The 14,099-nt window shown below is 16.1% G+C and overlaps 1 protein-coding gene across 1 annotated transcript in view; it reads left to right on the top strand.

The window, feature by feature from the left end:
- Positions 1-13,911: 13,911 nt before the first annotated feature.
- F4813DRAFT_383538 (aldehyde dehydrogenase) overlaps positions 13,912-14,099 on the top strand; it is a gene marked incomplete at both ends in the record, with an annotated part of 1,847 nt that continues 1,659 nt past the window's right edge. The window contains one exon of the mRNA XM_049245956.1: positions 13,912-14,039. Coding sequence (XP_049094988.1) covers positions 13,912-14,039 — 128 coding nt within the window. The remainder of the gene's footprint in view (positions 14,040-14,099) is intronic.

A 14,099-nucleotide genomic window follows, 5' to 3' on the forward strand; every position in this document is an offset into this window, starting at 1 on the left:
TAAATTAGTAATAAAATGTTAGAAATTAATAATAATTAATTAAAAATAAAAAATAATATTTATTTTAACTATAAAGTAGATAATATGTATTGTAGGTTAGAAGAAGATGGGGTTTAAGGCATGATATTTTATATTAAAGCCTACCCTATAAATATAATTATATATATTAGCGTTTATAGGTTAAAAATTATTTAATATTATTATATTAACGCTTATGATTATGTAAATGCGCGTATAGTAGGGTATACCAATTTTTTTTCGGTTTTATAAATCAAAACTCTCTATATCAATATATTAAACTATCTTACTTTTACTACTTTTAATTTAATAGTATTTTATATAAATAAATTATATAATAATATAAAATTAATAAATATTTTTATATAATTAATATTATATTTCCTTATATAAATACCTCTTTATATTAATATATTTTATAATACTAATCGTAATTATTTCAGTAATATTTTAAAATTATTTACCATAAATCTTTTAAATTATTTTTAATATTTAATTATTATTTCCTTAATTAAATATATATATAATACCTTATTATTAATGACTTTAAAATTTATTAATATAAAAAATACCTATATTATTTTTTATTCAGGCATAATTGTTTAAAAATCGATTTTTTCTTATTATATTACCATATAATCAAATATTATATTAAATATAAATATCTAATTAAAAAAATAATTTAAAAATTTATATAATTTATCTATATTCTTTTACTTAATAAAATTATATATAACATAAGTTTATACCTATATTAAACTTTCTATTTATATTTTTTAAGATATAATAAGAAGGATTAATAACATGGATAATAATAACTTTGTGGATAAGGAATTTAAATTATAATAATCTGCCAAAAATATAAATAGATTATATAAAAGGATAAAATTATAACCTATTATAAATTATAGAAATAATATAAAAAAAAATATTAATATTATTTATATTATTATAGTAAAAATTTTTAAATTAAAGTAATAATAACTCTTCTAACCTTACTAATTTATATTATTATTATCTAATAATATTAATTAATGTTAATAAATATATATATAAATAAGAATAATAATAATAATAATAAAATAATAATAAATAAATTAATGATATTAAGATTAATATATTAAGATATTTAAAGAAAGAAAAATCTATCTAAGGCTAATTAGATATAATATATTCTTATATTTTAATAATAGTAAATACCCAACCCCTTTATCTAATAAAGTTAGGTATTTTATTTCTTTTTCCCTTATTTACAATAAGGGTACCTTATCATTAGTAAGGTGCCTTTATGTCAATGTTACACGACCATCATAACCTTAATTACTATTTATAAATAAGTTTTTTTTAATCTTTATATTTTTTTAAAAATAATTTTATATATTTTCTAAATTAGATTATAATATTTTTTTACTTTATTAATTAATTAATATATTTTAATAAATATTTAATTATAAATAATTTTTATAAAGTAAACCTTATTGCAAAATTTAACGCTATTAAAATTAATACCTGTATTATGGCTAAAAACGTTTAATAATTCCAAATATATATTAATTTAATATTATTTAAACATTTCCCAAATTTCTTTAAAAAAAATATTTTTTATAAATTAAGCCGCTTAAAATCTTATTATTGTATTAATTATGTAAAAAACTAATTTTCTGTTTAAATATATAATATTAATGATTATTTCGTAATTAAAATCTATATTAAAATCTTTAAAATTAAATTTAAAATATTAAAATATCTTACCTTTAACTTAATAATAATAACAAAATTTATTAACTTTTTTAAAATTTTTAATATTTATTTTATATCTTATTTTATTAAGTAAATTATAAAATTTACTAACAAATAAATAGTTAAAACGTATATATAAACAATGTAATTTTACTTTTATGAAATAAATAATATTATTAAATTAAAATTATAAATATCTTTATTTTTGTATAACTTTAACTATTATACCGTTTTTATTAATTAATTGGTTAGTAATATTATTAAAATATATTTTTAAATAGTTTATATCTTTAATAGAAAAAAAAACGAAATATTTATTTTTATTATATAAAAATTTACTTTATTAAATAAGGTATTAACTATTATAATTTTTAATAATTTAATAAGTAAATTATTTTTAAAATGTATATTAATTTTACTAACACAATTAATATTTAAATTGTTATAATACTTTAAGTTCTTATTAATAAAAACTTAATATTAACTTTTATTTATAATTAATATTTATATTATTCTTATATTTAATATAATATTTTAAAATATATTTTTTACATATTGGTTAAAAATAAATATAATATTAATATTGGATTTATTAATAAATTTTTTAAGGATTAATATTTATAAATTAAATTAATATTAAAAAGATTTATTTAAAAAATAAGTTGTAATTATATATTAATTCTTTAATTTTTCTTCTTTTTTAATAGATTTTTTAAACTCTTCTACGTTAAAATTTTTAATGCTTTCATATCCGATTAAAAAAATTATATAATTTTCTTTTGCCTAACCTCTTTTAACTTTCTATTAAATTTTAATTTCTTTACATTCTTTTTTTAAATATTTAATTAATTAATATTTTTTTTTCTTATATACCTAATAATAACATTTTTAATACTTTAATATTTTTTAATAAGTATTATATTTACTACCTTTATTATTATAATAATATTTTTAATTAATGTAATATTAATTAATATTATATTTATTATTATTATTATTTTTATTATTAATATTTATTATAAATTAATATATTTTTTTAAAATTCTCAAATGTTCCAATAAATATTTAAAGCTTATTAACTAATTTTTTAAAATAATATAATAAAGTAAATAATATATATTATAATTAAAATATATTATAGTATATTTAATATATAGCTACGATAAGTTATTATTCTTCCTTAAAATCAAATCTAAAAATGTATTAATATAATAATAATTTATTAAATATAATTTATAATACTTCCATATTAGATTTATTCTTATTTTTTTTTTATTTTTTATATTATAAAAAATAATAATTATTTAATTTTAATAATATTATATCTTATTTTATTCTATATTAAAATATTATTTTATAGTTATATATATATTTATAAAATATTAATATTTAAATATATTATAAAAAAAGTAAATTATTATTTTTCTGGTAAAAATAGTAGAAAATATAATATGAAATTATATTTATTAAATTTTTATTATATAATATATATTTAAGAAAAATCGAAATTTATTTTTAAAAATATTATATATTTTTTTTATATAATTATTTTTATTATTCCAAACCTTTTTAAAATAACTTATAATAATTAAAAAGTATATTTTATTAAGGATTTATATTGGGAAAATGTTATAATAAGTTTAAATTTATTAATTATTAACGGGTATAAAGGTTTAAATTGAGGGGTTAAGTGTTTATAAAAGCGGTAGAATTATTTAAAAGGAAAAATTATAATTTTTAATAAATTAATTTTTTTTATTTAATTTAATATTTAGTAAAATTGTTAATATTATATATAAACTATTTGGTAGCGGTTTAGGAAATTTAAACATATTTTTTATAATTAAGGGAAGAAGTTGTATTTAATTAATTTTATATTTAAGGTTATATTTTAAATTGTATTTTTATTATTTTATAAAAGGTATAAGTAGTTTTTATTAAGTTGATAAGAGAGGGAAAAGGGGGTTGGGTAATATTTAAATATTATTTTAGTTATTTTATTAAGATTATATTAATTATTATAAATAATTTAGTATATTTTGTGGTAGCGAATTAAGGTTAAATATATAAGGAAAGGAAAAGAAGAAGTATATTAAAAACGGTAGTTAATTATAAAATTAAAGAATAGGTTTTAATTATTAAATTAATAGTAAAATATTAAAAATTAATAATAGTTAATTAAAAATAAAAAGTAATATTTATTTTAATTATAAAATAAATAATATATATTATAGATTAAAAAGGGATAAGGCTTAAGGTATAATATTTTATATTAAGATTTATTTTATGGATATAATTGTATATATTAACATTTATAAGTTAAAAATTATCTAATATTATTATATTAACGTTTATAATTATATAAACGTACATATAACAGGATATATTGGTTTTTTTTTGATTTTATAAATCAAAATTCTTTATATTAATATATTAAACTATTTTATTTTTACTATTTTTAATTTGATAATATTTTATATAGGTAAATTACGTAATAATATAAGATTAGCAAATATTTTTATATAATTAACGTTATATTTTTTTATATAAATACTTTTTTATATTAATATATTTTATAATATCAATTATAATTATTTTAATAATATTTTAAAATTATTTATTATAAATTTTTTAAATTATTTTTAATATTTAATTATTATTTTTTTAATTAAATATATATATAATATTTTATTATTAATAATTTTAAAATTTATTAATATAAAAAATATTTATATTATTTTTTATTTAAATATAACTATTTAAAAATCAATTTTTTTCTATTATATTATTATATAATTAAATATTATATTAAATATAAATATCCAATTAAAAAAATAATTTAGAAATTTATATAGCTTATTTATATTTTCTTATTTAATAAAATTATATATAATATAAATCTACGTTTATATTAAATTTTCTATTTATATTTCTTAAAATATAATAAGAGGGATTAATAATATAAGTAATAATAATTCTATAAATAAAAGGTTTAAATTATAATAATTTATTAAAAATATAAACGGATTATATAAAAGGATAAAATTATAATTTATTATAAACTATAGAAGTAATGTAAAAAAAAATGTTAATATTGTTTATATTATTATAATAAAAATTTTTAAATTAAAATAATAATAACTTTTTTAATCTTATTAATTTATATTACTATTATTTAATAATATTAATTAATATTAATAAATATATATGTAAATAAAAATAATAATAATAATAATAAAGTAATAATAAATAAATTATTAATATTAAAATTAATATATTAAAATATTAAAAAAAAAATTTATTTAAGGCTAATTAAATATAACGTATTTTTATATTCTAATAATAATAAATACCCAACCCCTCCATTTAATAAAATCGAATATTTTATCTTTTTCTTCTTTATTAACAATAAAAGCACCTTATTATTAATAAAGTACCTTTATATTAGTGTTATATAACCATTAAAAGGTAATTATAACATTATAAAAACATATATAAATTTTTAAAAATATTAAAAGAAAAAAAAATAATTAAAGGTATTTTTAAGTTAATTTATAATATTAATAAAAGTAAAAATATTAATTAAAAAGGTAAATTTAATCGTTAAAAAAATTATTATAATTTATAAGGATTTTTAAAAAGTGGTAAGGTAATTTTAATAAGCGTAAAAAAGTTGATATTAACTTAAATTAATTTTATAAATATTAAAGTTACAATTATAATGTTAAATGTAATAAACAAGACTTAAACGTCTTAGCTTTAAATCAAGCCTTATTAAACCTGATATCAAGGACTTTTAAATAATGAAACTGATAAAAAAGAATAATTTATATTAAAAATAAATGATATTATGTAAAATGGATATGTGCAATTATAAATGGTATTTATACTAAGAATATAATTATATGATTAAGGTTAAAATTACCTAATATACCAATACTAGTTTATAACCTCTTTTCGAATTTTATTAAGGTTATAAGATTAAATTCGACCTATAAAATAAGGGTTAGGACCTAAAAAAAAGGAAATAAAATAATACAAGTAAAGATCGAATCTTAAGCTTTAAAAAAAAATTTCGCATTGCTTAAGTTATTAAGGCTATTGATCATTAGCCTTATAATATAGCCTTATAGTATAACCTTCCCAATATCTTGGGTATTATTAAGTTTTAAATTGTATCTTAAATGAATTTATATGCCGTATAATTCAACCAATTTAATTAAGATTGATTAAATATCTAATATCATTAAATCATATCCTTTAACTATATAAAATTATATAATAACAGATCCAATTATAATACTTACTATTAAATTAAATATATATAAGGATTGTTATATAAAGATTATTATATAAAAATTATATAAAAGATTGTTATACGATTTTACCTCCTTTATAATAAACTTAGCTAATCTTATTCCTTCTCTCATCTTAATATCGTATAACCTTCGTAAATAACCCTCGTAATTAAGCTATTTACCTCTCTTAATATCTTAATACTAACTTAAATAAGTTTTAATATTAACTAGGCTCTTACCTCCCTTATAATAAACTTAATAACTTATTAACTAACTAATTAACTTACCTCCTTTATTATTAACTTCCTATAATTAATCGTCTCGTATACTAGATATAATATAACCCAAAAAGTATTATATACTATCCTTAAATAACTTAAAATATAACTTTAAACGTAATAATTACCAATACTTTTACTAACCTTATCCCCATAATCCTTTTACACATTTAATAAAGCCACCTTTTATCTCTTAATATTTAACTAGTTAAAATACACCATAGCCCTTACATATCCTAAAACTAATAACTAAATCTTAATATAATAATACTTCTTAAATCGTATCGTATCTCATATATCTCAACTTAAAATATAAAAATATTAATATCTTAAAAATCGTATTAACTTAATTAATAAATAACGTAATCGTTAAGGCTATCGATGAGGCTATAAATAAAGCTTTTAATAAAGCTTTTAATAAAGTTCTTAATAAAATTATATCGTATATATTAACTAATATATTAAAACATAACTAAATTAATTAATAGGCAAATATCTTTAAATAAATTAATATAATTAATATAAGGCTTAAATTATTTAATTAAATCATTTAACTTATATTCAAGCTATTGGTTAAAAATATCGATAAAACTATTATAAGCCTTGTAAACTATTGATTAATATATTGTAAACTTTATAATAACTATTAATTAAATCACAATAAGGTATTTTCGACAATAACAATAGTTTTTTTAAAACTAATATTACAGGTTTAAATTATTAAAAATCGCCATTAAATAAGATTTAAACGTTTTAACTTTAGATCAAACCTTATTAAACTTGATATCAAGGACTTTTAAATAATAAAACTAATAAAAAAGAATAACTTATATTAAAAGTAAATAATACTATATAAAATGGATATATGCAACCATAAATAATACTTATACTAAGAATATAATCACATGATCAGGGTTAAAATCACCTAATACACCAGCACCAGTTTAGTAAAGTTTATTAAGGTTTTTATAACGTTAAAAATTATTTTTACATATTTAAAAATAAAAGATCCGAATATTTTAAACTTAAAAAAATAAATGTTACTTTAATAAAGTTAATTTTAAAAATTAATTTTAATTTAATAGTTAAAATAAAAACCTTAAAAAAGGAGGTAAAGGTTTAAAAGGTAAAGAATAAAAATAATTAATTAAATAAATATATAATTATTATAAAAAAAAATATAGTTTTTATAATATTAATTTATATTATTATTTTTAATATTATTTAATATTTATTAAAGAATTTAATAATATTAAATTTAAAGATTATTATTTATATATTTAATAAAATATTTTAATTTATTAATTTTAAAATAATATTATTAAGCGATTATATTATAATAAGTAATAATAAAATTAAAATTATAAATTATAAAAAAATAAATATTTGCATTTAATACTTAAGAAGATTTATTAAGATGAGGTTGGTAAATATAGTTTATTACGAAAATTTTATTTATAATTTTGTATTTTTAAAGCGGTTGCGAAGGTAAGGTTATTAGTGGAATATATATTGAACTGGTATTAGTGTATCAGGTGACCTTAACCCTGATCATATGATTATATTCTTAGTATAAGTACTATTTATAGTTGTATATACCTATTTTACATAGCATCATCCACTTTTAATACAAGTTATTCCTTTCTTTCATCATTAATCATTATTTAAAAGTCCTTGATATCAAGTTTAATAAGGTTTGATCCAAAGCCAAAACGTTTAAGTCTTATTTAATGGCGACCCTTAGCAATTCAAACCCGCAACATTAGTCTTAGAAAGACCGTTATTATCGAAAATGCTTTATCGTGGCCTAATCGGGTGGCCTCCCACAATCAATAAGGTCTACGATCCCATAGTCCATAAGGCCCATAATATATCAATTAATAGCCAAATTTACGATAGCTTCATCGATACCTTTAGCCAATAGCCTGAAAATAAGCTAGATAACTTGATCAAATAATTCAAGCCTTATATTAGTCATATCAGCCTATTCAGAGATATTTACCTATCAATCAATTTAGTCATATCTTGATATATTAATCAATCAATATATACAATACAGCTTCATCGAGAGCTTCATCTATAGCCTCATCGATAACCTTAACAATCATGTTACTTATTAATTAAGTCAATACGATCCCCAAGATACCGATATTTTTATACCTTAAGTCGAAATACGAGATACGATACGATTTAAGAAGTATTATTATATTAAGATTTAATTATAAATTAATTTTAGGATATGTGAGGGCCATAGCGCATCTCAATTAATTAAATACTAAGAGATAAAAGGTGGCTTTATTAAATGCATAAAAGATATAAGGATAAGGTTGGCAAAAATACTAGTAGTTATCACGTTTAAGGTTATATTTTAAGTTATTTAAAAATAATATATAATACTTTTTAAGTTATATTATATCCAATATATAAGATAATCAATTATAAGAAGTTAGTAATAAAAAAAACAAATCAATTAATTAATTAATAAGTTATTAAGTTTATTATAAAAGAAATAAAAGTTTAATTAATATTAAAACTTATTTAAATTAATATTAAAATATTAAAAGAGGTAAATAGCTTTATTTATAAAGGTTATATAATACCGGAATAAAAGAAAAAATAAAATTAGCTAAGTTTATTATAAAAAAGGTAAAACTATATAATAATCCTTTATATAATCTTTATATAATAATCTTTATACCATAATCTTTATATATATTTAATTTAATAATAAATATCACAATTAAATCTGTTACTATACAATTTTATATGGTTAAAAATATAATTTAATAATATAAAATATTTAATTAATGGATTTTAATTAAATTAATTAAATTACATAGTATATAAATTCATTTAAAATACAATTTAAAACTTAATAATACTTAAGATATTAAGAAGGCTATATCATAAAGCTAATAATCAAAAGCCTTAATAACTTTAATAACTCAAATAATGCGAATTTTTTTTTTTCAAAGCTTAAGATTTAATCCCCACTCGTATTGTTTTATTTCTTCTTTTTTTAAGTCCCAGCCCTTATTTCATAGGTTAAATTTAATTTTATAACCTTAATAAAATTCAAAAAGAGGTTATAAACTAATATTAATATATCAAATAATTTTAACCTTAATTATATAATTATATTCTTAATATAAATATTATTTATAATCACACACACCTATTTTACATAATATCATCCACTTTTAATACAAGTCATTCCTTTCTTTCATCATTAATCATCATTTAAAAGTCCTTAATATTAAGTTTAATAAAGCTTGATCCAAGGTTAAAACGTTTAAGTCTTATTTAATATAACGATTTTATTTATTTAAAATAATTAAATAATATTATTATAGTTAAATTTATTAATTATTATAATTAGTTTATATTTAAAGATATCTTTTATAAGGTTTTAAAAATTGTTTTTTATACTTATTATAACGTTTTAAATTTAAAGTTTATAAAAGTTTTAAATATTATAATTACCTTTTATTAATACTTAAAATTAAAGTATTTAAGGCCTTAAACCTTAAAATACTTAATTAATATTAATGAAAAGGTAAGAATTAAAGGATTTATAACGGTTAAATGTAAGATATATAATATATTTAAAATAAAACGTTAAGTAAAATATATACCGCATTACATTAATGAGTTTCTTAATATAAAGTTAACCTTTAATTTTTATTTAATAAAAGTAGATAATTATAAGATTATAAACCTTATATTAATTATTAATAAGTAAATTGGTATAATTTTTAATTATTATTTATATAATTAAGAATCAAAAATGATAATTATGGTTTTAAAAGATTTTATTAAACTATTAAAAAATTAATATAATATTATCTTACGGGTTTAAGAATTAAATTATAAGATCACTTAAATAAAGTTAATAATAAAGGATTATTTTAAAACTTTTTATATAAGATTAAAACTTTTAACCAATTACATATAAGTATAAAACAATATTATTAAACGTTTAAAAAGTATAATTAAAGATAAAGTTAAAGTAATAAAAGCAAGTGTAAAACTACCGCATTTATTATGATTAAAGATATATAAAGTTATAATATATTTATATAATTATATATTATAATATAAATATAATTAGTAATTTTTATACAATTATTTTTATATATTTATAACGGTAAATAACAATATTATAACTTAAGAAAAAAAAGTTTTAATAAACTTATTTACGAATATATAGTTATAAAATTTACGTATTAATAATAAACACCTTAAAAAAGGTTAATAAAAAGCGTTAATTAAATCCAAAAATTTAAATAAGTTTTTTAATAAGTTATGTATTAATTAATATATATGAGATTTGGAATCTTTATATAAATAAAGTAATAAAAATCTATAATATAATTTTTAACAAAAATAAGCTATTTAATAAAAATTTTATAAGGTTAAAAAAGAAATTATATAATAATTTATTTTATATAAACATTAAAAAATATAATTATATACTTTAATTTATTTAAAATTTCTAATTGATTATTATTTAAGCTATTAATAATAATGTGGTAAATAATAAATTTAAACATATTAAAAATATAAACATATTAAAGTTAAATTTAACATTATTAATAAATAATATATTAAGTAAATTTAAAGTAATAAATATTATAATAAAAATTAATTATTTTTATATAAATGTTAAGTTTACCTTTATATTAACCTTAAATCTGTTACCGCCAACAGCTTTATTTACGATTATAATATGCTTTAAAACATTAAACTATCTTAATACCTTATTTAATAAAAAATATCCATAAATTAAAACCTAATAAACTATATTTAATATAAACAAATTAAAAAGCTAAATAAAAACCTATTAAAGGTAAATAATTAATAAAATAAAAAAAATAAAATTACTCCGTAAATCTTTTTAATATAATTTAATTACCTTAACGATATACCTTAAAATTAACCTTTAACAAATAAATAAACTTAAAAAAATATATTAAAAAAACCTCTTAAAACCCCTTAAAAACATAATAATATTAAAAATCATTTTTATAAAACGCTATTTGAAAAAACCAAAAAGATATATTTAAAAAATTATTATTAAATAAAAACTTAAAAAAAAATCTTATAATCTAATTTTAAATACTTTAAAAAATAAATCTTTAATTATATATAAATATATATATATAAAATTAATAAATATAATTATTTATAAAAAATTAAAATAAAATTAATGGTTTAAAAGAATTAATAAACTTTAAAAATTAAAAAAAATATATATTTTAATATTAACCGAAAGATCTTTTAAGATCTTAATAATAATAATTATAAAATTTAATTTTAAACTAATTTAATATAACGCCGTAAACGCGTTTATAAATATAAAATTTAAAAAAAATATATTTATAAAGATGTTATTAAATTATTAAAAAAGAAGTAACATTTTTAAATTACTTAAAATACTATATAAACTACAAAAATCTCTTTTATTATAATAAAAAAAACTAATTAAAATCTTAAAAACCTTAAGTTTTAAGCTTATTCCTAAAAAACCTTATATATTTATTAAAAAAAAGATTTTATTATTTGTTTACGTCGATAATATTATCATAACATATCTTAAGGTTAAAGAAAAAAAAGTAATATATTTTATTAAAAACTTTAAATAATATTATTAATTTATCGGGAGTAATAATTTATAATAATTTTTAAGTATTAAAATAATAAAAGATTAAAAAAGGTAATTTATTTAATTAAATCAATCTGTATATATTAATAAAATAATTGTTGGTAAATACGTACGTAAATAAGAATAATAATAATAACAATAAAGCAATAGTAAATAAATCAATAATGTTAAAACTGGTGTATTAAGATGTTTAAAAAGGGAAGAATCTATTTAAGGCTAGCTAAGTAAAGCATGTTCTTATATTCCAATAATAGTAAATACCTAACCCCTTTATTTAATAAAGTCGGGTATCTTATCTTTTCTTTCCTTATCAACGATAAAAGCACCTTATCATCAGTAAGATACCTTTATGTCAATGTCACACAACTATTAATAATTAATTTTGCAAAATCTTTAAATTAAATCTTAAATATTTTAATAATTAAAGAAAAATTATTTCCTTATAAAAGGATAACTTTATTTAAAAATATTTATTACTATTAATAACGTATAAGATTTATCTTATATGTTACGGTAATTACATGTTTAAATATAACTTTTACAGTTTTATAACTTTTATAATTTAATTATAACCCCGATTTAAAACATTATAATACATCGAATTAAATAATCTTATACCTTAAATACATATAAAGATATATATTATAATTAAAAAAAGGTAATATTTTTAAAGTTACAAGTAATGTTTTATTTATTAATAATATTTATAATTGAAAAAACTTTTAAATATATATAATAAAGTTATTTAAAAACATAATAAATTAAAAGGTTAATAAATAAAATATAATAATTATATTTATTATAAAGATTAAATTATTAACTTTATCATAAGTGGTAAAAAAAGTTATATTTGTTATAAAATTAATTTATATTTTTAAAATTAATTTAAATTAATTTATTATTAAAATCAACTATGATAATAAATAAATAATTGGATTAATTAATAAAAATATTAAAAAATTAAAGATTAAATTAAAATATGTAGATATATATAATCATTAACTACGTTAAAAAATTTAACAAAACTATATTAAAGTAAATTATATTATTTTCAAAAATATAATTGTAAATAAACTTATTAAAACCTTTATAAAAGATTTATATAAATAATTTAAAACTTAATTAATTTTAATAAATATTAAGGATTTTTTATAAGTAAAACGGTTATAAAAATTAAATAACAAAATAATTATAAAGTAAAAAATGTATACTAGTAATAATTTAAATAATAAGAAAATATTAAGATATTTTAAACCAAATTAATTTATTAATTACATTTAAAAAGGTATATTAAATTAATTAACTATATTAAATAATTTAAAAATCTTTAATCTTATATAAAATAGCAATATAACACGCATTCCTACAATTTTACCGGAATAAATCAAATCATCAGAAATATAATAAATTAGATCTCATATAACGCCTATTCAGTACGTATTAGTTGTGTGACAGAATACCTATGATTGGTACCTAACATAAGGTAACCCTTTACATTCAGCGGGGTTGTATTGTACGTATTTCAAAACGTAAGAGATAGAGTTTCCCCATATCGCAGTCTAGGAGATAAGCACAACCCGGTTTTACTACGCGCCTACCTGCGGCATTACATCTATAGGCTTAGAGGCTTGACGTACCTAAACTTGTAGCATGGTTGCTAATAAAAACGTTAGGTAGTTGCTGATAACCGCGTTGATGCGGGGACACCCTCCTGCCACAAAAACACCTAACCTAGGTAGGTACCATTCGTCCGCTCACCCGATAGGGAGATAGCGATATTATAAAATGCATGAAGCTAGAAACCACTGCACCTCCTGCCATGTTTCAATATATTGCCAGAGTTACTATTCGCTCTAGCTGGACATCTCGCCGTCTAAATAAAAACAACAACTTATCTAAGCTATTGTCCACCATGGCAGACTTAAAGGTTGATCTCACTGCCCCAAACGGCAAGAAGTTCACCCTCCCTACCGGTCTCTTCATCAATAACGAGTTCGTTAAATCAAGCTCAGGGGCCAAGATTGCGAGTATTAACCCGACGTTAGACACCCCCTCCACCCCCCCCCCCCCTCTTCTCTCCCTTCCCAAATATAACCGCTT

The sequence above is a fragment of the Daldinia decipiens genome (assembly GCF_022478715.1).
Source record: "Daldinia decipiens strain CBS 113046 unplaced genomic scaffold F4813scaffold_54, whole genome shotgun sequence".
Lineage (NCBI taxonomy): Eukaryota > Fungi > Ascomycota > Sordariomycetes > Xylariales > Hypoxylaceae > Daldinia > Daldinia decipiens.